The following is a 22845-nucleotide window of genomic DNA, read 5'->3' as shown; positions in this document are numbered from 1 at the left end:
TTGTAAAGTTTTGATTAATCTTTACGTGATATTTCGTAAAAACTGTTGAAAGGTTGTATTAAAATCAGATCAATAATCTTTACGTTTGTAAGTTAGAGAATAAAAATAATACTCAAGTATCCATATATTTCATTCATTTTTATTACATTATTATTACTATTATTATTATTATTATTATTATTATTATTATTATTATTATTATTATGTCATATTAAATGCGCGTATTGTCATTTGTAAATCATGCGTATGCACGCATATGCCATTGTAACAAAATTAAAAAAACGTAGGCGTTTTATAAAGAGTGGGCGCTTTCTGGCCTCTCTACGTCCCTGCCCAGAAATCGTCCGAAATCCTCTTTCTGAATTTTATGGCCTAAACGTAGCACGGAAAACGTGTTTGGTGAGAGGGGAGTAGAGAGGAGGATATCCATAGAGATAGCCGTACCCTCACTACATGATTTTAGTACAGACTTGAACCATTTTTATCGACAGAGTTGCAAAATGGATGTAATTTTAGTTCATATTCCGACCAGAATGTGCATCGTTAGTGCGCTGGGAATTTTAGCGTTATAAGAAAAAGGCTGGCGTGGCCGCTCTCAGGTTCCTCTCTGATGTATCCAGTTTTGATTGATGGCTACTGTCAGCCAATCAACATATTAGGATCAGTTTGCGCTTCTCTGATTATTTCATAGACATAGGATCTATAGACCGAGCATTCGAGGAGTGGGGGTAAAGTTCTCGCGTGAAAAACTAGAAAGAGATAGCCTGTTTTGGACCACTATTTTGTCTTTGTCAAATGACGCGCGTGGGGGTACAGTAAAGGTAATGCAATGAAACTCTCGATAAGGTTAGGGAAAAAGAAAATGGAAATGTAAGTGAATGTGAAAAAAGAATGAAGGGGAATTGAAAAGCATTGGAAAAAGTACCGAAATATAGAATTATATATAATGTAAAATTGTGTATTAAAATTTAAACAATAAAGTATTGAATAAACATTTAAAGCACCTGGCATAACAGTAATAAAAAAATTAACTCTGCTGATCTTTATATATATCTATATATATAATATATGTTATTGATTTTTAAATAAAATGAGTTTTGTGAATTTAGATCTTATTTGTCTAATTTTGTTATTCTTAGAAGGAGCATAATGATGTATACAAAGAGTGAAAAACTTTTCTAAGAGAATACAAATCAATTGATTTCTATGATCCATCAATGGAGCTTGATTAAAAGCATGTTTCTTTTCAGTAAATAAATCATTTATTCTTAGTTTTATTAATGTTAAATTTATCAGTTTCTTTATTACGTTTGTAGACGTCAAAATATAAAAAAAAAAAAAAAACAAGTGAAGATTCCCCACGCGCGTCATTAGACAAAGACAGAATAGTGGTCCAAAGCTTGCTATCTCTTTCTAGTTTTTCACGTCCCCACTCCTCGAATGCTCGGTCTATAGATCCTATGTCTATGGATTATTTACAATTATTCAGGACTCTATTGGCAGACCTGGCACTACAGAACATAACCTGTCACTAGTGTCTTCCTCCCATTTTTTTTCTTTCTTTCTCGATTCTTTGCAATTTAAAAAATATTCCGGGATGGATATCCAGAGTGTCGGAACGCGTTTAACCTTAGTTCAAATGAATTAATGCAGATTGGAGCAACGTAAAGAAGAACAACAATCTATTCAAGAACATAATTTAATCATGGAGTACTTTAGTGAAATATTTTTGTTCGGAATTGATACTATTGTATTCACTATCTGTCTGAAACAGTTTATTTATTACAAGAATGCGATTAAGGCGATCAAGGTAGAAGATATTAATTTTTCTTGGATTCTGAAATTTAGTAATTTAAATAAAAATATTAAAGTCAATTTTAAAACATGTCCATACATTTTTAGAATGTTGAGCTACATGACATTGGCACAGATTTGGAAAGTCTACTGGATAAGAGTTCAAATAACAAAGTAGATTACATTGCTATTAGAGGAATCGTGAAGCCATTGAGAGAATCGTTGCAAAGTATTAATAAAAAAGATGTCACCGGAGTCATACAGAAACTTAGTGTCAGAGAACACGTTGTTGCAAGAACGTCTGCTGGTTATTGGTAACATTATATATCACAATTTTCTCAACAATTTTGATTACATTATAAGTATCAATAATTTTGACGATATACTTTATTGAAATTATTCAATTTGTAACTTAATAGGTCTGATCAAAAACGAACAATTCAGCAAGTATATCATACAGTACCATTTGTTTTACGAAACAAATGGTACTCTGTAGAAATAACAGATCCATTGTCCGCTGACATTTTAGATTTGGATATAATTTCTGACAATTTTCAACCAAGTGCACCTACAATTACAGATCATGTATGGGGATTCTTTACAGGTAATTGCAATAGAACTATTTGTTATTTTTATTATGTAATATACATTTGTGTTTGTATATTTTATATATATATATATATATATATATTTTAATAGACAATGATTATATGAAACAATTAAACTTGCACTTGTAATCCAATTTTGTAGGAGTGCGACAACGTGGTATACAGTCTACAGAAAAAATGTTGCGTGAAGATTCAATTATTACAGCGATAGGTGAGCTTTCAAAGTCGGAAAGTGAATCCAATTATCTTACTTTACAACCCCCGTTAAACGGATCTCCTTTTTATATAACAAGCATGTCAATTACTTCTTTGATACGGAAATTAGATGATCGTAAAAAAATATATAGGCAAGTAAATTGTAGTGGATATAATTAGAATATTATTTGCTATATATTATTAAATTTATATTTATGTAATTTTATAAACTTTATGATTTAGGATATTTTGTTTAATGAGTGGCACAATTGGATTAGTACTCGGAGGAATTATGGTGAGACGCTATTGGAAGAATAAACAAGAACAAAGATTGGCAGATCAGTTACGTCAGTCGCTCGAAATATCTCGTCAAGAAAGACGACAAAGAGTCAGGGACAGAGATCTTAGAGAAGATCAGATATGTGTAGTCTGCAATACAAATGCACGTGAAATTATTTTACTACCTTGTGGTCATGTATGCATATGCGAAGATTGCTCAGTTAGTATCAATAATAATTGCCCGATTTGCAGAACACAAATCGTTGAAAGAGCAGCGGCATATATAGTATAAATTTTATTTTGATATGTGAATATGTTTTATATAACAAAAATATTTTTATTATACTAGAAAAACTATGGAAATGAAGATTGTGATTAAAATAATATTATTACATATAATTCCGTTTCCTTTATTTGTCACATACACAGATGTATATAGTTTTATTATTTACAAATGAAAACCTAATTTCTAAAAACAATATATAACACACGTACATCCAATTACAATAATTATTAAGAGCACAAGATTACAGAACTGTTCTTTTTTAATGTACAATATATTAACATATTGTGCGAACATCAAAAATATAAATTATTTTTATTTTATTCACCAATTAGCAATTCTACTTTGTAGCAATTCAACTATGTTTTGAAAATTTATTAGATTTTTAAATACAGCACAGAATGTTTTTTTCAAATAGCAAGTGAAAAAATGTGTATGCAAAAGATACATTTTTATAAAAATATATTTTGTGTGTACACATGTTACATATTCAGATACATAAAAATCTTAACAATCTACACTTTGCTTGTTTTTGTCTATAATAAGCTTTGTTTGTTTTCATCTATATGCATCATTATTTTTTTAGCTTTATTAGATTTGCCAATACCGAGTTTTGGTTGTCCTCTATTCAAACCTTCCAAAAGAACACAAGCTTTACATGTTTCTTGACTCGAAACAAATCCACATCGGACACAATTTCTTCTCTCTGGCATTTTCACATTATCATTTACTTGTAACTGTTCACCTAGTACATGCCCAATAGATAATATTAACTATTTTTGTAACTTTTAGATTATACAACAGATTATTAATGCAGGTACAGTAGGATAGTAATATTAAAATATTCTCTTACCCGAATGTATTATGTCTATGATAGATGAAGGTCTTATTTTCTCTAAATCTTTTAAAAAGGCTCGTGCATAACCTCTGTAAGCATTTGGAGCATATATGCATTCTGTGGAAAAGTATACAAGTTTTTTAAAATATGCATACATGACAATCTCTTTTTCATATGCATATTTCAGTGGTTTACAACGCATAATGGAATCTGCACCTCCAGTCTACATTAAATAAAAATATAGATATCAAATTGTAATTTCATGTACACAATACATATGATGGTATATATGCAATAATATTCTTACAGTAATAACAGATGTACATCTATGTAATCGGGCAATATCGCCTCTCAAGATATTCATTAATATTGTTTCAGCGATATCGTCCGCATTATGACCCGTTGCAATGCAATCCACCTTCAAAATTGCTGCTCCTCTATCCAATGCCTGTCTTCGGAAAACACCGCAAACTGTGCAATTATTTTTACGACCGATCTGAAAGATAAATAACATTTTTTTGTAGGATTTTAAAGTTCAAGGCATACGGTTGTGTCTCGTGTCAACTTGCACAATGACAAGACTGACCCTGTATCGCGATAATTACTAGATTAATCAAGTTTTTAATAGGCCTAATCAATAGCTTAGGTTTACTTTTATTTTACCTCTGCAACTATAGAATCCATTGTCCATCCATACAGTTCCTTATATGATAAGATTTTAAGTGGAATGCCATAATCATCTCTATTCTGTACTACAGTCTTTAAGCTATCATCTCTGTATCCTAAAATAATGTATTTTAGAAATAAAATTATATTTTCTTTATGTTACATAACTTATTGATATTATTTTTAATTATATTACCAGTGATTCCTTCATCGACAGATAAAAGAAACAAATCCAATCCATATTTGTATCTTTCATTCAAAGTCTTCAAAACATATGCTAGTACAGTGGAATCCTTTCCACCTGATGCTCCAATGGCAACCTTGTCACCAGGTTTGAACAATTTACCATTTATAATAGTATCGTGAATCTCGGTCTCAAACGCCAAGAAAAAGCATTCCTTACATAATGTATCGCCAGTTTTTGGTCTCTAAAGATGTACACATGTATTTTATCGATATTTAATATAGGGTGATAATAGATTACACAAATTTTTAGATATATAGTATAATTAGGAAAAAAAAAATTTACCTTTAAAATCGCATTTTTTCCACACTTTGTAGAGCAGAGCGAAGGCATTTTGATACTTTTTCTTTTTTATAACTATTAATACTAAAATATGAAATCTTGTTAATTATTTTAAAATAACGTAAAATTACATAAAAACGTGTTGTACATGTATTTTTGTTAACGCAAGCACAATTAATGTCACTTATGGTTTTATATGCGATGTAAAAATGTAACACGCTCACAAATAATGTATCAATTGATCTAACTGATCAAAATCCAGTATTCACTCGAGTTTATTAAATTTTCTTGAAACATCTGAATAAATAATAAAAAGTTAATGTTCTTTTTTATTTTCGAGAATTACAAGAGTTTCTATCACAAGAAAAAAAATGTTGAGGGACAAAGGTGCAATTCAATCCTCCGGCTTCTCGGGTGGTGGTCCACAAGGTTGCAGCATCTTCTCCATAAGATTGAATCTGACTCGTGCCTTGGCTTCGTTCTCAGCGATTGCGAAGAAATTTAGCAAGTCATAATGACCCATATACGAGCTGCAAGAATCCCGATGTTGATTCACCAGCCACTCGAATTTCGTCGTGTCCGCGTGTCCGGTGCCAATATATTTGGATTGCAGATGCTCCAATTGGCTGTGGATATTGTAGCGCTCACCCATCTTTTCGAGCTAATTACTGCTCGTGGTCTCGTCCTTCCTTAGTAGATATCGTTGATTATAGAATTAACAATCACGCTGCTCGTATCTCTTTCGTATTCGAGTCTTTTTTCATAATTTCGTAACGTTTTCGCAAAAACTTTCTTTCTAGGTTATTGTAGGTTATGTCGTGACGCTACGGTTAACGAAACATAGGGTGGGTGGAGAGATGCATATAGACGCGCAACTGCTCATTGCCAGTTGCCCGAGTTGTCGCTTGTTGCCGAGCAGTCTGCGGGTGCACACATACAACACATACACATCAATCGATGGTGATTGGTTCTTGCCTTTGGAGCAGTAGGTCAAATTTGAAGTGAGCCAATCGGAACGTTCCACACTCGCGCGACAGCGCTGGGGTATTTTTGTGTTCATACATTTGGAGTGATGGGGGAAGACGTTTATCGCAAAGTACGAATATTGACCGCGGCGCGGCGACACCGCAGAGTCGTCGATCGCAGCGCGCGTGTGTGGCGGCGAAGGGCGAAGGCGTTACGTTAGGCAGAACGACCACGACACGACGTGCTAATGGTTAATGGCTTCCATTCGATCGAGCTAGGCTTTTATGAGCGAGCCGGAATTCAATCGAAAGAAAACACATGAGATATGATGCGATCGGCCGGTAGAATCATAAAAATATGATCGCCTGAGATCCGTACGATCGGGAGAGAGATAAATTTCTGGCCGGAGACGTCGCGGTCGTCCGCGAATTACGTGCTGAAACTGCGCGAAGAGGAAGGACGTAACCGTTACGCATTCTCATCGTCTCGTTACGCTCTGGTTTCGGACCCTGATGCGAGGAACAGCGAGGCTCGTCGCGACGTTGCAGGACACACATCGCACGTAAGTACGATCGCGTATCTATCGTCGCGACAATTCTCGTCCGGGTCATCGCGGCTCGGCGGACTCGAGCTCGGGGGAAAAAAGAAACTGGGCGAGTCCGCTGGCGGCGAGCGGGTGTAGGTATAGGAGCAATGGCGGTCGTGTTGGCTGGCTCGAGATACTCGTGGCTCCGCGTACCTCGCGTCAACCGCCGATTCTCCCGTCCGCGTCCGCTCGCTCCTCGTCGATTCGCGTCTGGCTTGGATCCGAGCGAGCGCGACGCGACTTGTTAACGTAACGCGACCGTTCGCTCGCAAGGTAATCGCGTCGTTTTTACGATATCGTTCTCTACACCATCTACTCTGCCGATGTGTGCGTGCGTGCGTGCGTACCTGCCTGCGTGTGTGCACATACGTGCATGTTTGTCGGTCGCAAGCGTGTGTGTCATACATATCCATGACAATCAGCCTCGAGTTCGAAAGGCCCGAGACCTGCTATTGCTGTGGTGGCCGAGACAGTGTCGAGACCCCACGTCTAAGCGATAACGTTACTTTTGACCATCGCGTTTCCATCGATGTTAGGAGGGTAAGCCAGGTGGAGGAGAGGAGAGGAAAGCCGACCGCTCGTCCCCTCGTTCCTGCCTGTTGATATTTTCTCTATTCGCGCGATGGTCTCGGCGATGGCTCAAATATACCTCTAAGCTTACGCTTTTATTTACATAATAAGTTTATGTAAAATTACTTGAGTAAAAAAGTAAATAAAAAAAAAACTAATGTATATACACGTTCCTACGAATCAAATTTATCGAAACAGTTTTGTACAAATCTTATACCTTCGAAATTTATTAGTGACATCTTCCGTGTGTGCGTGTGTGAGCGTGATGAAATGGTGTCCAAGATGTGTAATAAACTTATACACTCGTTCGCGTATTTTATTTGCTTAAAATGTTGCATCTATCAGTACATGTAAAAGTGTGCTAAAAAGATACTTAAATAATATTTCATTTTCAGTAGGTGACATGCCTAGCACTCGTGATATTGAACGGGCTGAACGTAATGGGAGATTCCGTTCACGAAGAAGAGGCAGTGCGAGCAGCGACGTGAACCGACAACACAGCTTTGACGGTACGAGCGACAAGCGACACAGAAGACATGGCAAAAGCAAGAGCTCTGGGAAAAAGAAGAAGAAACGTTCGCGCGACAAGTCGCTCGAGACAATTCCAACTGTAGCTTCATCTGTGGTAAAACCATTGGTTGAGTACTCCGACGTGAGTAGCGAGGATCTGTCGGAACCTGAAGCGGGAGAGATACAATCGGAGGATAGTCGTGCTAATAGTTACACGGACGGAGAAGTACCTGAATCGTTCCTTCAAAGACGATATTATGGCGGCAGCCCGGTCCGTGCTCTCGGAGCGTCGCCCATCAGTCTGTCTCCGTCGCCGTCAGTTCAGCATCGACACTCGTCGAGTAGTAGACGGTACGGCTCGTTGTCGAACGAGCAACAACAGCCGGCGATGCATGGCGCGACGCCGGAATACGAAGAAGAATCGAGACGATACGCTCGACGAAAGGAGAAGAAACATAAACGTGAGAAAAAGAAGAAGAGAAGTCTGAGTCCGTCGTCGAATTCGGGTAAAAAGAAGAAGAGAAAATCCAAGAGGCATTCTCACAGCGTAAGCCCACATCGCGTACTCGTTGAGGAGGAGATGGTCGGTGTTTCGAGTCCAAATCGCGAGAAGCAACCGTCGATTGTCGCTTCCGTTAATTGGTCGGAATCACCACCGATGCCGCTCAAGGACAACATGTCACCCATCTCGCCGGCTACGCCGCGCGAACAGAGGTATCCCAGTGACGATCCAGCGGAGCTGGAGATGTCGCGGCAGACCTCTCGAAACGTAGTCACCCCACCGTCTCTCTTGTCGACGCATGGACAGATGGAATCGCCGCACACGCCTCTGATGCCTCCATGCGCCATGACGCCGGAGAACTTGATGAGTAAGGCCTGCCCTATTACCGTCATAGCACCGAAGCACAACAGTCCCGATCGACAGAAACGTAGTCCCAGTATCCACGTGACGCGCCGTCCCAGCGTTAGTCCTGGACCCATCGGTGGCGGTGGCTGTGGCGGTAGCAGTGGCGGTGGCGGAGGCGGAGGCGGTGGCAGCGCCACCGTCGGCATCGGCATCGGCATTGGTGGCGGTGGCGGTGGTGGAGGAGGAGGAGTCGGTGTGAATCGCAGCAGGAGGCCGCACAGTCCCCCGTTGAGTCCACCGTCGAGACGAAGGGATCACAGTCCACCGTCGCGAAGAAGAGATTTCAGTCCTACGCCGGTGCTCCACAGACTGAGGCCGCACAGCCCGAGCCCGGCCACCGTCAGACGGCGAGAGTTTAGTCCGAGTCCCGGAAGTAGTCATAGACGACGAACGGACAGCGGAGTTATTTCCCCTAAACGTAGAAGACGAGAAGAGTCCGATCGACGTAGTCATCGGCTTCACGATAAAGACAGAAGGGACAAGCGGAAATCCAGATCAACTAGGAGTCCTACCACTGGAAGGTATATACGCTTGTGAGAAAAACGAGCATTGATCCTTTCCTCTCTGTCTGTTTGTATTATTAAAATAAACTTACCCTTACCTAATGACAATAATAATTTCTCCCATTTTTCTCATTTTAGATTGCACTTGCCTCTGTCTCGATCGCGATCGCGCAGTCCGGGGAGATGGCGAAAACTGTCTCGCTCGAGATCGCGTTCGCGTCCCAGAAGAAGTCGCACTCCAAAGAGATCACGCTCGCCCAGCAAGTCCCGCAGTAAGACCTCGAGGAAACTCAAATCGAAGAGCCCGCGTCCTAGAATACCCTCTCCTTCTCCTCACAGGTCTCGTGCTAGAAGCCCGTCGAGCATTACCGCCCGAAATCTTCGAGTACAGGCCAAGATCAGCGAAACCAGTTTATTCGCGGAACTCGTCAAGGACCGTAATATGAGGGAGTTGGCGTACAAGAAGTTGCAGGCTGCAAAGGAAAAGGTTGGAAATCAAGACGAAGTGCAAATCATAGAGAGTACCGACGAGAAAGACGGCGACGGTGGCAACGTCTCCTCCGAAAATAAAGCTTCCATTGACAATAAGGACAGAACGACATCGATAAATCACAAGCAGGAGCAGGCTGGCGCGAAGACTGGCGATAATGTGCTGCTCGACGTCACCGATATTCCCGTTCCGACGAGCGACGACGGTGCTGTAGCGTGCAAAACGCCACCGTTGCCACCAACAACCGGACAACCATGCGGCAGTGTTCCGCTACCTAATCCGATGTCTACTGCGATGAATCCACTCGCTTCTCACGCGAGCATCACCTCGCCCAATCCGTCATCGATGATGCAATCCAACAGTTGTTCGATCGTTGTGTCGCACAGTCCGAATTTCCCAGCTCCTACTCCTGGAGTACAGCCACAACCACAGCAACCACCGCCGCCACCGCCGCCGCCGCCACCACCACTGCCGCAATCCGCCGAATCCGTATCGTCGAACTCGGTGGGCCTGGCGCAAGTGTCCGCTCCTATGCCCATGTCGGTGGTGCCGCCGCCAATTCCGCCTACACCGATTTTACCCAACATGTCTGTTCCACCACCACCGATTCCTGTTCCAGCGCCCAACACTATCATGTCCAAGTTTAATCCACCTAATAATCTTGTACAACTTAAATCTGTGGATCCTCCAAAACCTCCCATAGTAACGTTCACGACCAAAAGTCTGAAGAGATTACCATTGCCACCTGGCATTAACCAGAATGACTTGGAAAGCATAGATTCTCCACCGAGCCGTTCTCCGAGCCCTCCCAGCAAGGCGCAATTGAAACTCCCGTCAGTGGCATCAACAAAGCCACTGCAGAAAAGGGGTATCAAGGATCTGCCAATGCCACCAGGTGAGTTTGATTTTCGGACGAGCTTTACTCGCACTTACGTGCGAACCGCTATTACTTGATAACAACTAATTAATTTTAACTGTAGTTGTACCTGGCTCGGAAGACTTGAGCGGTGAGGATGATCCAAACGCAACGCCACCGCGCTTGAAGGTTGAACGAGTGGCACCAAAACCGAAATTGAAAAGACCGAAAATATTGAAACGCAGAGGATCGCGAAACTGCCATGCTCCCATGTCGGCTTCTGGCGGCAAGGATTGGGGCGAACGATGCGTCGATGTGTTCGAATTCATTGCGCAGATCGGAGAGGGTACATATGGACAGGTGTATAAGGCACGAGATAAACGATCCGGCGTGATGGTAGCTTTGAAAAAAGTCCGACTTGAAAATGAGAAGGAAGGCTTTCCCATTACGGCAGTCAGAGAAATAAAGATTTTGCGACAGCTAAATCACAAAAACATTGTTAATCTTAGAGAAATTGTCACTGACAAACAAGATGCTCTGGATTTCCGAAAGGTACCTTTTTAATTGTGGTTGTATTATAGAAAATTTGTTATTTCTTTATTGATTAACAAGAATTTTGTTGAATAATCTGATGTAGCGACATGTTGCGCACACGATATTGTGCTCACGTACAAAGAGAATGAGCAAATTTTCTATTATGCGTTAAATAGATGTAACTCGATTTGTCTTGTTAATTTTATTATCTTCAATTATTTACTATTTTTCAGTGATTTAACATACCGACAAACATCACTAATAGAGTGTGGAGTAATTTTGTTGATTTGCAAATTTTTGCACAATCAATTAATTGCGTGTTTTTTTTGTGTTTTAGGATAAAGGTTCCTTTTATCTAGTTTTCGAATACATGGACCATGACTTGATGGGTCTGCTGGAATCAGGCATGGTGGATTTCAATGAGATGAATAACGCTAGTATCATGAAGCAGTTGTTAGATGGTTTAAATTATTGTCACAGCAAGAATTTTCTACATCGGGATATCAAATGCTCAAATATATTGATGAACAACAAGTATATATACGCGATCTACTGAATGTTATAAATATTTCTTACAATTTCTTAATATAATATAATGTACAATTTTAATAGGGGTGAGGTTAAATTGGCTGACTTCGGATTGGCAAGACTTTATAACGCAGAAGACAGACAAAGGCCGTACACCAATAAAGTGATTACTTTGTGGTACAGACCCCCTGAACTTTTGTTGGGAGAGGAACGTTATGGGCCTGCGATTGACGTCTGGAGTTGCGGATGTATCTTGGGAGAATTATTTTCCAAGAAGCCTTTATTTCAGGTAGTAACCACCTCTTTAAGTTGAAAAAAACAGTTAAAATTAATTTGTTATTAATATTGGTAACTTTTTATCAGGCCAACGTAGATATGATGCAACTGGAGATGATTTCGAGAATTTGTGGGACACCTACTCCCGCTGTTTGGCCTTCTGTGATAAAACTACCACACTGGCATACACTTAAGCCAAAAAAACAGCATAGAAGACGTCTAAGGGACGATTTCGCATTTATGCCAGGAGCAGCCTTGGATCTTCTGGATAAAATGTTAGAATTGGATCCTGAGAAGCGAATAACGGCAGCCGATGCACTTAAGAGTGCTTGGTTAAAAAACGTTCAGCCCGAACAGTATGTTATCTTTCTGCATTTTCTTGTGTCGGCTTTTCATGTGTGTTTGTATACATATGTTTCTTCGTTCAAATCTTATTTATAAAATACATTACTATGCACTTTCACGATATATCAGGATGCCAGCACCACAACTTCCGACTTGGCAAGATTGTCATGAACTCTGGAGTAAAAAGCGAAAACGCTTATTACGGGAACAACAAGAGAGTGTTGCAGCAAAGTTGCCTCCTCTCCTTCCCTTTCCGAATAAAGGAGGTCCCAACAAGGATGATCTGTCAGATGTCGGGGGGTGAGTAAAGCCGTAAAGAAATCGAATTTACGAGCTACTGAGACATACGTCTCGATGCCAATCAAGAATTAATTTGCTTATACACGTAGATGGCTGTGTACGACAGTTGTGCTTGGCATTTATTTTCTTTAGTGAAATGCATTGTTCGAATAATGAATTTCTTGTGATAAGTGACATCGAAAAGAAAATGTTATAGTAGTATTTCTGTATGTTCCTTCTAATTCTCATTTGCATGCCGACCTTCCCTTCTGTCAACCTAATGAATCAACGAGTTAATTTTAGTTTCGTTCACAGTCGTTCGAACACGACGATGGCAATAATGCAGATCAATGGAAAATAGAAGCACGAAACACCCTTCTCTGTTCGTGGCTTCGCTCTCCAGAGATTGTTTATTCTTAAACGATTGATTCAATAGACTGTGTGAGATATACTTAAATGTGTATTTTTCAGGGCATACACAACGTGCCTCGATGATAATATTTTATCATAATCATGTTTATATACCATTTTATTAACTCTTTGGCTGCGCTACGAAAAATTTTTTAGACTTGGAATCAAATAAAGTTCATAAACAATATAACTCAATTTTATTAATTTCATACTGATTTAATATAAAATGATGTAATAAATTAATAGTGAGTATAATCTCTTCTGTAGTCCTCTACTACAAAGTTTTCAATTTCAGTTATATAACATTTAAGTTGTATACTTTACATGACTGTAAAGTATATACATTTGCAGCTAAAGGGTTAATTATTGTCCATAGTGAACCATTTTACAAGGATTATAGAAATGATTATTAAAATACTTTATTATTATAATCCTCTATATGTATGCCTAATAATCGTCATTCATAACGTACGACCTATATACAAGAAGAAGGTATACATATCCTAGTAATCACTGTGATTCAGTCTACCATTCGTTTATAAGGACGATTGTAAAAATTAAATTATCAATTTATTTAGTTAATTTGCTTAAGTATGTGTACATATCTCGTCAATATACGAAAGGAAAACGTACATGTATATAGGACTTTACTATAAATAAATGTACACATCAACATATATGTACCACAAAAAGAATATAATGCATGCGCTCACGTTAATATATCGAAATGAGAAATATTCGTATATAATTTTTGCGCACATGCATACTGATTTAGGTACTTTTAGAGATTGATTTATATCATCTCTGTATAAACGTATGTTTGTGTTCATATTCAAACATACAAGTGGCAAAATGGTTGAAAGAAATAACGATTGTAAATAAATATACAGGTCACATCAACGTGATTTCTCCTTGCTGTTTTTCGCGAAAAGACCTTAGGTATCTATAAGTAGAGCGTAAAACAATCTGTACAAATAGATGAGCTGTAAGGCTCTATAATGTAAATATATAGGCAAAATACACAGGATATGCTGCTTTGGAAGACCGAAGAAGACGAATATGAGAAGATCAAGATTAAAATCGTGAAGATGTTAACCTTCTGTTATTTTTATTTATCATTAATCCAATTTATTCAAATATTCATTTATTCAAACATTTTCGGCGTACATTTATACTTTAATCATCCCCTAGCCTTGTATCACAATTTAATGATTTCGTATTATAGATAATAATGATGAGTTTCTCATAAAATACAAATGGCGAACCATTGTGTATTTATTTAGTATTTACATATGTTTTTTTTGCATGTGCGTTACTTTAACTGATACTATTTTTACGATAAAATTCAGTCTTCGGATGTTTCCTAATGTAATATCATAGCAATATTGTAAAATAATATTCGAATGCTGCAATATATTTAAGCATACTCAAAAACATTTACTTGAAATGTTTTCATGAGCAGTGAATGAATCTTTAACGATATCAAATATTTTATTATATGATTTTTTTAAGTTGTAATATTTTTTTTATTTTTATTGTTATATATTATGTACTAGTATCTGTTGAAAAAGTCTAGCAAGCAGCACTCGACAATTATCATGAAAAATACTTATCTGTTAGTATTTACAGATTCATATATGTAAAATAATCATAAAAAATATATGTTACCGTTTCTCTCTCTACTTATTCCACAAATATTTTGACACGTATAACTTTTTTCGCTATTTATTTTTTTTTTTTTTTTTAGAAATAAAAGCAAGTAAATTGAATGTTTCATTTCTTTAATATATAATATTTAAATCATGTTTCTCCACTAGTGAATTAAATAATACAAAAGTATACATATGAAAAAGGCATAAAATGAATATTAAAATGTTTATTATATTTGTAGTAACAAATGAAAACTTTCAGTAAGTAGAATTTAAAAAATTGAACATTGTATAATTTATATGTATTTGTGATATACTGTTAAATACATACATACATACATACATACATACATATATATATATATATATATATATATATATATATATATGTATGTATGTATGTGCTTTTCTTTGCACAATAATAGAAATTACTCTCGAGTGTCTTTATCGTAATATCGTAAGTTATCTCATACGTACATATACACATACTGAGCGTTTTGTTTTTGTATATGTATTCTATGCTATTATATGTGCACACATATAATTGCGTGTTTATGAGTATGTAAAATAAGCATATAGAAAAGGTAGAGATATAACAAAATCGTTTTTATATACCAAAGTTTATCATATCTCTTGACACACCTTATATACACTTGTGTGACAATATTAATATAAATTAAATAACTTAATTTATTCCTCGTGTTTTTAAAAGAAAAAAAATATAGTAAAGGATATGTATTTATCCCATGAGGTTTGAAAAAAATTACATGTGAAAAACTATAAAATTATGATCTTTGTGTAATTTGCGACGTTCTTAATAAGCCAATAGATTACAGTATCAACACAATGTTCACATTGTAATTTTATTCGAAAAATGCTTTAAAAATTAAAACTGAACATTTAATCTTTTACACTATAATGTATTCTGTGGAAAAAGTGTATGATGTAAGAGATGCAGATGAACCTCTATCAATACAGAGTATATTCATAATAAAATGTTTATATATATATATACATATATATCATAGATTTATAAATAATGATGTAAAATGATTTGGAAAATATAGTCTTTCAAAATATGTCACATGTTTTTACGTACAACTTTTATTAGGAATCTAAGTGCGTGAAATCTGATAATATAATAATTTGTAAATTACATATTTATTCTATGATTTATCTGATGCATTGATAATAAAAAATTGTTCTTCTAGTGTAAAAAAATAATTAAACTTTGAAAATAACTTATATTAGTCAAATTATAATGTTTGATATTAATTTATAAGATCATCTTTCTCTCTTTTAAATAATATAACCTTCCAACATTTTTTCTAAATCAGTTTATACGAATAAGGGTAAAAAATATGTTTTTATTCATATTGGTAACGAATGTTTCATTATTAATATATAAAATATGATTGTCAATCGTAAATAATAAACGAGATAATGCATTATAATAATGTAGTAAAAATATATACAGTGCTTTTCATTCAGTGACACAAGTATTGAACTATTTTTATTACTCATTGAATATCAAAAAGATAGAACAACTATTTGTATTGACTTGTGTTACCAAATGCAAAACACCCATAAGGATCCAAATTTTAATAAGGATAATTTATAAAAATAGATTTATATGTATATATACAATACATAAACGTATATCGTTTATATATACTTATACGTTACACACATACACGCACACACATGTTGTATAAGAAAAAAAATGTATTTAAATTATTCAGACATATAATAGTGATTGCTACAAAGATATTGACACGTTTGTGTGATTATATCATAATCTGTATTGTGGAATATGTAGAAAGGGGACTGAGATATATGATTTAGGATAAAAAATTGTAGACAGGACAGTTGGTATAATATCTAATAGGAGAAAATTATGTTTCAGGAGATAATATAATTGTGGCTGAATAATAGATGGACAAATTTTGTAGCACTTGTAAGAATATATAATAGGTAATGAAAGTTCCAAATCTCAATACGTGTTTACGTCCGGAGTGTCCAATTTTATTGACTCATATCTACCAAGTATATGAATCAATAACCATCCATGTGCTTGAGCTTTGCTAACCAAATATAATAATCAAAATAGCGATCATAATATTCTCACATCCATAATATTGTTTTATATAATATAGGATCTATGTTGAGCGATGCATTAACTCGCAATGAAGAGAAAATACTTTGCTCTTCTTCATTGTTTTACAAGATAGTTACATATAAGTAAACAATAAATACAATTTTACGATTATATCTTTATATTAATACGATATGTGCATGTGTATGTGTATAAATTTAATATGTAATATGCATATGTAATTGGGCTTGCTTTAAGTCATGCTTGTATGGCTTAGTAGTTGCATGATCTTTCATTAATTTTTTTATGTATTTAGGCTATTAAGTACAATGCAACAATATTAATAATCAAGTTAAATATAATGTTCATAAATCTTTTGTTGAAAAAGTTTTATAATTTATAATTTGTTATTGAAATTTATAAAATATCATCAGTAATTTTTCATCAGGAATGAATTTCTCCCTCCCTCTCTTCTCTCTCTCTCTCTCTCTCTCTGTCTGCAAGTGAATTAATATCATTGTATTCATTGTGTATATTCGTTTGTTATGTTGAAGTAGTACTTATTGAATACTCACACATGTCTGTAACTTTGTTACAGGTCCTCTAAACGATTAAAGATGGAAGCAGGCTATAACTCGCACCCAAGTAGACTTGGCGCGGAATCTCATTATGGTGAAGATAATTTGTTTAATCAGAGCGGGCCGTACGTAGTGTCTACGCCATCGTATTATTTCAACACTTCACCGTCCATTAAACCGCAGTCAAATCTAAAGGGAGATAATCAATCGGACATGTGTACTGAAGATAATCTTGCCCGGAGACTGATGATTCTCACGAATGCCTTGAATCAGGGAAAACCGATTAGAGTTGACGATCTTCTCTCCTTGCGGTTAGATCAGAATGAGGTAATTATGTAAAGAGATTCTATTATGTAAAGATATCTCGTATCTTAGTTATGACAATTGCTTCATGTAACATTAATTTTATATATATATATATATATTTTTTTTTTTTTTTTTTTTTTATATTTATCAATAGTAGATAAATTTTTCTTCTGTTAATATGCATAATATTTACAGTGCGATCCGAAAGTGATACAATTGTTAGCTGATCTACGCGCGGAGCTTCGTCTCGTCGCGAATGCTCGACCAGGTGGACAACTGGATCCTCATCTTCCCATATTGAACCCGCCTCTTCTAGGTTTGTGACTCCCGGCATTCACATCCTTTGTAGTGACATTGCTATTGACTATATAATTTATCTTGCAGATACGAACACGCCACACATGCCAAGTAATTTCGACGCACACGCAGTGTATGCCGGCGATGATGCTGTGAGCTCTCACGGGAGATGGTCCCAGTTGGCCACTGTTGGTGTTCGGAATGCTCTGTCGGCGCTTATATCGTATCACAGTCTGGATAACATTTATAATCCCGCTACTTCTGCGTCCGCTATCGGCCGATTGCCGTCAAATAAACTGCCCGGGCAGCCCAACCTGGCGCAGAATCTTTTCCTGCCCTCGACTTCCTCGCAACAATCCACTTTTAGTTCGTAATGATTTTACATAGTCGTCATACGGCACATGACCGTATCCTGTGTATGTTGTGTATGTATGTGGGTGCGTGCGCGCGTGTATGTGTGAAATCAGAAAGAATCTATAAATCGCTATTTTTCAAATTATGCTAGTGACAGAGCAAAAGAGAGAGAGAAAGAAAAATAGAGAGAAAGAGAGAGATAGTATGATCATATCATCGATTTGTTTATAGTCTCCATTATCACCACTCCATTAGTTCTAAGTGCACGTTCAGTGTATAATTGTACGATATGCGATCAAATACTTAATTAGAATGACTTCTCTCCCAATGACAATGGTATTATAGTTATCATAATACATACTAAATTACTAATGATACAATCATTTCCAAGTTATTCCTCAATCAGTCATGTGCGCTGAAGAATATTCTCTAATTTTCTTTTTTGCATCATTACGAAAGGTCTGTGATACACATGTGTATATACTTATATATTGCGAGTGTAAGAAGCTGAATCTAAACGAGAGCTTGACTCCGATGCTTGTTTTCATTCTGATGAAAGAAAAGAAAGACTTTTGTTTATGAGATGCTCGATGCGAAAGAGGTTTTCATTTTATTTTAATCTCACGAAAAAATTTATTTTCAAGAGAAATTAGATGATGCTACGAGGAAACGTCGAGAAATTTGTGTAACAACAGTAAGACAAAATGTGAATATTTATTTATTGTTTAAGATTTTTTATATAAGATACTAGTGCTTATTTATTACGAACGTATTTACAATATACAATGTACATATATGCTAAGGATATATAATAAAGATGTCGCGACAGAAGAATCTCTCAAGGCTTATCAAATTATAATAAAACGTCTATACGCACATATAATATATGTATGGATACCACACACACACACACACACATATATATATATATATATATATATATATATATATATATGTTCTGTGTACATGTATTTTCCAACTGATGAGAGTTATATGAATATTTTTATGGCTCCCAGAGGTATTTTTATCTTTCTCTGTAAAATTTGAAAAATTATTCCAAATTATACTTTTGGTGCCTACAAACAGACGATCCTGAGCACCTAACTTTTCATGTCATCATGTGTATACATACCGTAGATATGTGTGCATACTCATACATATGTGTATTGTATGAGAAACGCCAGATAACTTACTGTTATTGCTGTTATGGCGGAGTGTGTCGAAACGTCGCGCGTTGGTGCATAATTGACAATATATACATACAATACAAATATTAAAAATAAATCAGAATAATTCGTATTCGTGCAATTACGACTTTTCGAGAATAATTTACGACATTTTGCGAACATTCACCAAAGAAGCAGCAGCGTAGCTACACGTGTTGCTCCGAAACGGATATAAGCATACTCCGTTAACGATGTCAGTGAGTTTGCAGTTTAAATGTTTGATACATAACGAAACAGCGAAAAAAGCGATAGAGAGCTACAGTGAAATCTTGCAAAAAGCATTTCAACACTATCAAAGTAGGTATATAAAATACTTTATCAGCTATACTTATTTTTTTCCTTAATGAATATTATAGGAGTGCTCAAATATTAAAAAAAAAAGATAATATTTACAATGTTTAATTTCTACATCGTTTCACACGCGCAAATTACATATTTTGGAAGTAATAGAATTTATAAACTTTGGAGTTATATAAACCTTTAAACACTTTGGAAACTTTCGTAAACAATTTCTGCCCTCTAGAAATAACAGAAGGAACTAAGTACACAGAAGGCGCAAAATATTTGGTTCATGCTGCTATCTGCTAGTAAATATTCGTACTATGTTGATAAAATTTCCTAGAACCAAATATTGGAAAGAGCGCCAAAATTTAAATATGTTTATTTTGTTGCCTTTTAAAGACAATTCTATCTACTCTATCTATCTATCTACTCTAAAACGCAATTATATATTAAAAACATTGTTTACCTATTTTAGCGAAAATTTGAATATTCAATTAATGTACAATTGGTAAGCGTTTTATATAATTAATCGAAAAATTGTTTTGTTTTACAGATTTATGGGAAGATTATATAAAATTGCAAGAAAAATGTAATGCGTAAGTTTATATATATTATTTATTAATATGATTTATATATAAATTAAAATTGAATTTAACACATTTCTCTCCCTCTCTCTCTTTGTCTTTCCGTGGAACGGTAATATTTTATTAGTATGCATGTGTGCATCTATATGCAGATGCACACACTCATACTTATATGTATACATATGATTTTGTAGGCATTCTTTGTCCCAAGTGACGATCGATACATCTTGTACAAAAATAAAAGACGAAGCAATATTCCAACATTTTACTAATCCCAATGTGCAAGGAAGCAATAGTTTTCGATTAGTGGAATCAGACACGTTAAATACAAATTATATTAATTTTAATTGCAATACGAGAACTAATCCGTCAGATGCAAGTGAATCTTCGTACAAAGATGCCGATGAAAATAATCCAGTTAGTCCACCAAGAAGTCCAGTATTCTCTAGAACATTTCTAAAAACTGGCAGCAATGCTGCAAAAAAATTGATGCGTTCATCTAAAGCAGTAGGCAACTCAACGCCAACCTCAGACATGAAGCCACATCATAGCAGTGAAAAAGTTCCTCCAAAGGATAACCACAAATTAGAAATTAGTACAACACACCATGTAGAAACTACATTTTTGCCAAGTGGAAAGAGAATGAAACAATCTCGACTTATATTTCATCCAATTAGGAATAATGAAAAGATAGTAGTGTCTTCAGATGTAGATAAATATAAGTCAACTAGTATGATACATAATGTGCAACAGAATTTTATTCAAGACATTTCTACGGCAGATGTAGTTGTTATTGAAAATAACTCTGTAAATAATACTAGTGAAATTTCTGATGATGTGATAGAAATTAGTCCTACACAGAAAAATATTGCATCAAAAGCTAAACGGTGTTTAAAATTCAAGAAGAAGATTCCTACAAAGCACATGATAAAAATTTCTCCAAGTAAAGATAAATATCCTAGCCAGAATCTTGGTCCTAGTGCTGTTTCAAAGATAACAGATATTAAGTTATGTCCTTTTACTAAACATAATTCTATGCAAATGAAAGATGATAAATCTTTCATTGATACTGCAGTTGGTACATTACAACATAAAGTCGAGACAAGTTATTTTTCACCAATAAAAATGCATAACGAGAGCAATATTCAAGTTAAAAAATCTATTGAAGTTCAAAAGAAAGATCAATTATTAATAAATGAGTTACAAAATCTTAGAAATGATTTTGCTTCTGAAGACGAAACCTTTTATTTGCCTGCAGAACAAGCTGCAAGTAGAAATAATATGGATAATCTAAACTTGAATGATACAGAAAACAAGCCACCTAAAAAAAAAATGTTATTGGATAAATTGAATGTGTAAATATCACTTAACGATTGTGGTAATATAAATAGCTTTTAATTGATTTTATTATTTGATGAAAATATTACTTACAGATTGCCAAAAAGAAGGGTAGAGGTTGAGAAACTTAATATGCGATGTAAAACTGATAGAGAAAAATTAAATGGTTGGGATTGCTGGGAATGCAGAGAAGTAAATGCAATATTAATAATATAGTTAAATGAAATACATAATGAAATTTGTATATATATATATATATATATATATATATATATATATATATATAAATATATAAATACAATGTTTTATTTTAAAAATTTACTATATTATTTGATTTTTAGTATTATAAGAATTTGTCACTGTCAAAAGAAGAATTACAAAAACGAAGGAATCAATGCTCGCGGCATCGTCACCAATATGAGAGGCCAAAGACACCAGAAGGTATAATACTTGATTTTATCATTATTTTTTATGTTACTAAAATATAATTTTTTTTCAAGGTTTTTGGGACCCAGAATTTCCTGAAACATTATCGTCCACTTATCGACAAGATACAAGATGAAATGTGTTATCATTCGAATCTGCTTTTCAAGACTTTAATGTGACTCACATATGTATAGGACAGAGATATTGGGTGCTTTCCAACAAACAACACAGGCGACACTGTGTCCATTAGTGTGAGTGAGACAACTAAAATCTCTCTCACACTAATGGACACAGTCGCACTGTGTCACTATGTGTTGCTTGTTGGAAAGCCATCCATTATTACAATATATATGTATACAAATAAAATTATTATAGCAATGTGTTTGTTGCAATTATCTTGACATTTCTACATAATTTAATTAAATAAGAGAAAAATTAGAGATTGCAACAAGTTCAGAATAAATTTAAATAATAACGAAAGAAGGGAGGGAGATTACAGGATGAAAGCAGTTCTTTATACTTAATAATTTTCCAGAATAATCTTATGTAATGATTATATATTTTAAATATATTATTGATTTAAGATATAAAAGTGTATCATGTATTTCTATTTCTCTAAATAAAGATTTTGTGTAATAAAAATAAATATTAAATGTTTACACTTATATATGATAATATAATACAATTATATAACATGATAGAATATGAATGGAAGGAAATACAAACGTGTTCACACATGGCTTGAACATAGATTGATTTA

General features: G+C 35.3%; 5 protein-coding genes and 1 long non-coding RNA gene across 14 annotated transcripts; 3 read left to right on the top strand and 3 right to left on the bottom strand.

Annotated features, from left to right (window-relative positions):
• The first annotated feature begins 1482 nt into the window (after positions 1–1482).
• LOC105203483 (mitochondrial E3 ubiquitin protein ligase 1) lies at positions 1483–3275 on the top strand. The gene is made up of 5 exons (XM_011172284.3): positions 1483–1810; positions 1903–2108; positions 2214–2398; positions 2545–2749; positions 2841–3275. Exons 1-5 carry the CDS (start codon positions 1706–1708, stop codon positions 3166–3168), a joined length of 1029 nt encoding a protein of 342 aa, XP_011170586.1. The 5' UTR covers positions 1483–1705; the 3' UTR covers positions 3169–3275.
• Positions 3266–5509, bottom strand: LOC105203482 (cytoplasmic tRNA 2-thiolation protein 1). The gene is made up of 6 exons (XM_011172283.3): positions 5193–5509; positions 4860–5091; positions 4661–4779; positions 4305–4493; positions 4013–4220; positions 3266–3904 (listed from the first exon to the last, which is right to left on the bottom strand). Exons 1-6 carry the CDS (start codon positions 5238–5240, stop codon positions 3696–3698), a joined length of 1005 nt encoding a protein of 334 aa, XP_011170585.1. The 5' UTR covers positions 5241–5509; the 3' UTR covers positions 3266–3695.
• LOC105203481 (splicing factor 3B subunit 5) lies at positions 5317–6002 on the bottom strand. The gene has a single exon (XM_011172281.2). The coding sequence runs from the start codon at positions 5839–5841 to the stop codon at positions 5584–5586; it is 258 nt and encodes an 85-aa protein (XP_011170583.1). The 5' UTR covers positions 5842–6002; the 3' UTR covers positions 5317–5583.
• A 327-nt stretch (positions 6003–6329) lies between these two features.
• Positions 6330–19063, top strand: LOC105203480 (cyclin-dependent kinase 12). Of its 6 annotated transcripts, none has more exons than XM_039456016.1 (11): positions 6331–6717; positions 7707–9249; positions 9370–10616; positions 10702–11129; positions 11449–11645; positions 11724–11928; positions 12003–12271; positions 12390–12560; positions 17293–17599; positions 17774–17894; positions 17963–19063. In XM_039456016.1, exons 2-11 carry the CDS (start codon positions 7715–7717, stop codon positions 18247–18249), a joined length of 4767 nt encoding a protein of 1588 aa, XP_039311950.1. In that variant the 5' UTR covers positions 6331–6717; positions 7707–7714; the 3' UTR covers positions 18250–19063. The 6 variants fall into 6 exon arrangements, 4 of the variants coding, with proteins under 4 accessions (XP_039311953.1, XP_039311950.1, XP_039311952.1 ...); XM_039456018.1 differs by lacking the exon at positions 6331–6717 and adding an exon at positions 6873–7014; XM_039456017.1 differs by lacking the exon at positions 6331–6717 and adding an exon at positions 7142–7281.
• Positions 16985–17410, bottom strand: LOC120359215. Its single transcript, XR_005576054.1, has 2 exons — positions 17270–17410; positions 16985–17191 (listed from the first exon to the last, which is right to left on the bottom strand). It is a non-coding gene; the product is annotated as an uncharacterized LOC120359215 (long non-coding RNA).
• Positions 19064–19235: 172 nt separating the features above from the next.
• Positions 19236–22677, top strand: LOC105196837. Of its 4 annotated transcripts, none has more exons than XR_005576052.1 (7): positions 19236–19752; positions 20291–20333; positions 20516–21676; positions 21755–21851; positions 22001–22100; positions 22160–22316; positions 22380–22677. XR_005576052.1 is itself a non-coding variant. In XM_039456020.1 (6 exons), the coding sequence occupies exons 1-6, from the start codon at positions 19647–19649 to the stop codon at positions 22219–22221; spliced, it is 1569 nt and encodes a 522-aa protein (XP_039311954.1). In that variant the 5' UTR covers positions 19236–19646; the 3' UTR covers positions 22222–22677. The 4 variants fall into 4 exon arrangements, 2 of the variants coding, with proteins under 2 accessions (XP_039311954.1, XP_039311955.1); XR_005576053.1 differs by having other exon boundaries at positions 22160–22320; positions 22383–22677; XM_039456020.1 differs by having other exon boundaries at positions 22160–22677.
• Positions 22678–22845: the final 168 nt, after the last annotated feature.

Source organism: Solenopsis invicta, chromosome 12, assembly GCF_016802725.1.
Source record: "Solenopsis invicta isolate M01_SB chromosome 12, UNIL_Sinv_3.0, whole genome shotgun sequence".
Taxonomy (NCBI): domain Eukaryota; kingdom Metazoa; phylum Arthropoda; class Insecta; order Hymenoptera; family Formicidae; genus Solenopsis; species Solenopsis invicta.
Note: the sequence above shows the minus strand (reverse complement) of the source record. Positions and strands in the feature narration are given on the sequence as shown.

What these genes read in the sequence shown, in the direction of transcription:
- LOC105203481 (XM_011172281.2), bottom strand. Translation starts at nt 5,841, where the DNA reads ATGGGTGAGCGCTACAATATCCACAGCCAATTGGAGCATCTGCAATCC.
- LOC105203482 (XM_011172283.3), bottom strand. Translation starts at nt 5,240, where the DNA reads ATGCCTTCGCTCTGCTCTACAAAGTGTGGAAAAAATGCGATTTTAAAG. An exon ending in GAAAAAATGCGATTTTAAAG is followed by an intron (nt 5,092 to 5,192) that starts GTAAATTTTTTT and finishes GTACATCTTTAG; the next exon opens with AGACCAAAAACTGGCGATAC. An exon ending in TGGATTCTATAGTTGCAGAG is followed by an intron (nt 4,494 to 4,660) that starts GTAAAATAAAAG and finishes TTTATCTTTCAG; the next exon opens with ATCGGTCGTAAAAATAATTG.
- LOC105203483 (XM_011172284.3), top strand. Translation starts at nt 1,706, where the DNA reads ATGGAGTACTTTAGTGAAATATTTTTGTTCGGAATTGATACTATTGTA. An exon ending in ATGCGATTAAGGCGATCAAG is followed by an intron (nt 1,811 to 1,902) that starts GTAGAAGATATT and finishes ATACATTTTTAG; the next exon opens with AATGTTGAGCTACATGACAT. An exon ending in GATCGTAAAAAAATATATAG is followed by an intron (nt 2,750 to 2,840) that starts GCAAGTAAATTG and finishes TTTATGATTTAG; the next exon opens with GATATTTTGTTTAATGAGTG.
- LOC105196837 (XM_039456020.1), top strand. Translation starts at nt 19,647, where the DNA reads ATGTCAGTGAGTTTGCAGTTTAAATGTTTGATACATAACGAAACAGCG. An exon ending in AGCATTTCAACACTATCAAA is followed by an intron (nt 19,753 to 20,290) that starts GTAGGTATATAA and finishes TTTGTTTTACAG; the next exon opens with ATTTATGGGAAGATTATATA. An exon ending in ATTGCTGGGAATGCAGAGAA is followed by an intron (nt 21,852 to 22,000) that starts GTAAATGCAATA and finishes TTTGATTTTTAG; the next exon opens with TATTATAAGAATTTGTCACT.
- LOC105203480 (XM_039456016.1), top strand. Translation starts at nt 7,715, where the DNA reads ATGCCTAGCACTCGTGATATTGAACGGGCTGAACGTAATGGGAGATTC. An exon ending in AAAAACGTTCAGCCCGAACA is followed by an intron (nt 12,272 to 12,389) that starts GTATGTTATCTT and finishes ACGATATATCAG; the next exon opens with GATGCCAGCACCACAACTTC. An exon ending in ATTGAACCCGCCTCTTCTAG is followed by an intron (nt 17,895 to 17,962) that starts GTTTGTGACTCC and finishes TTTATCTTGCAG; the next exon opens with ATACGAACACGCCACACATG.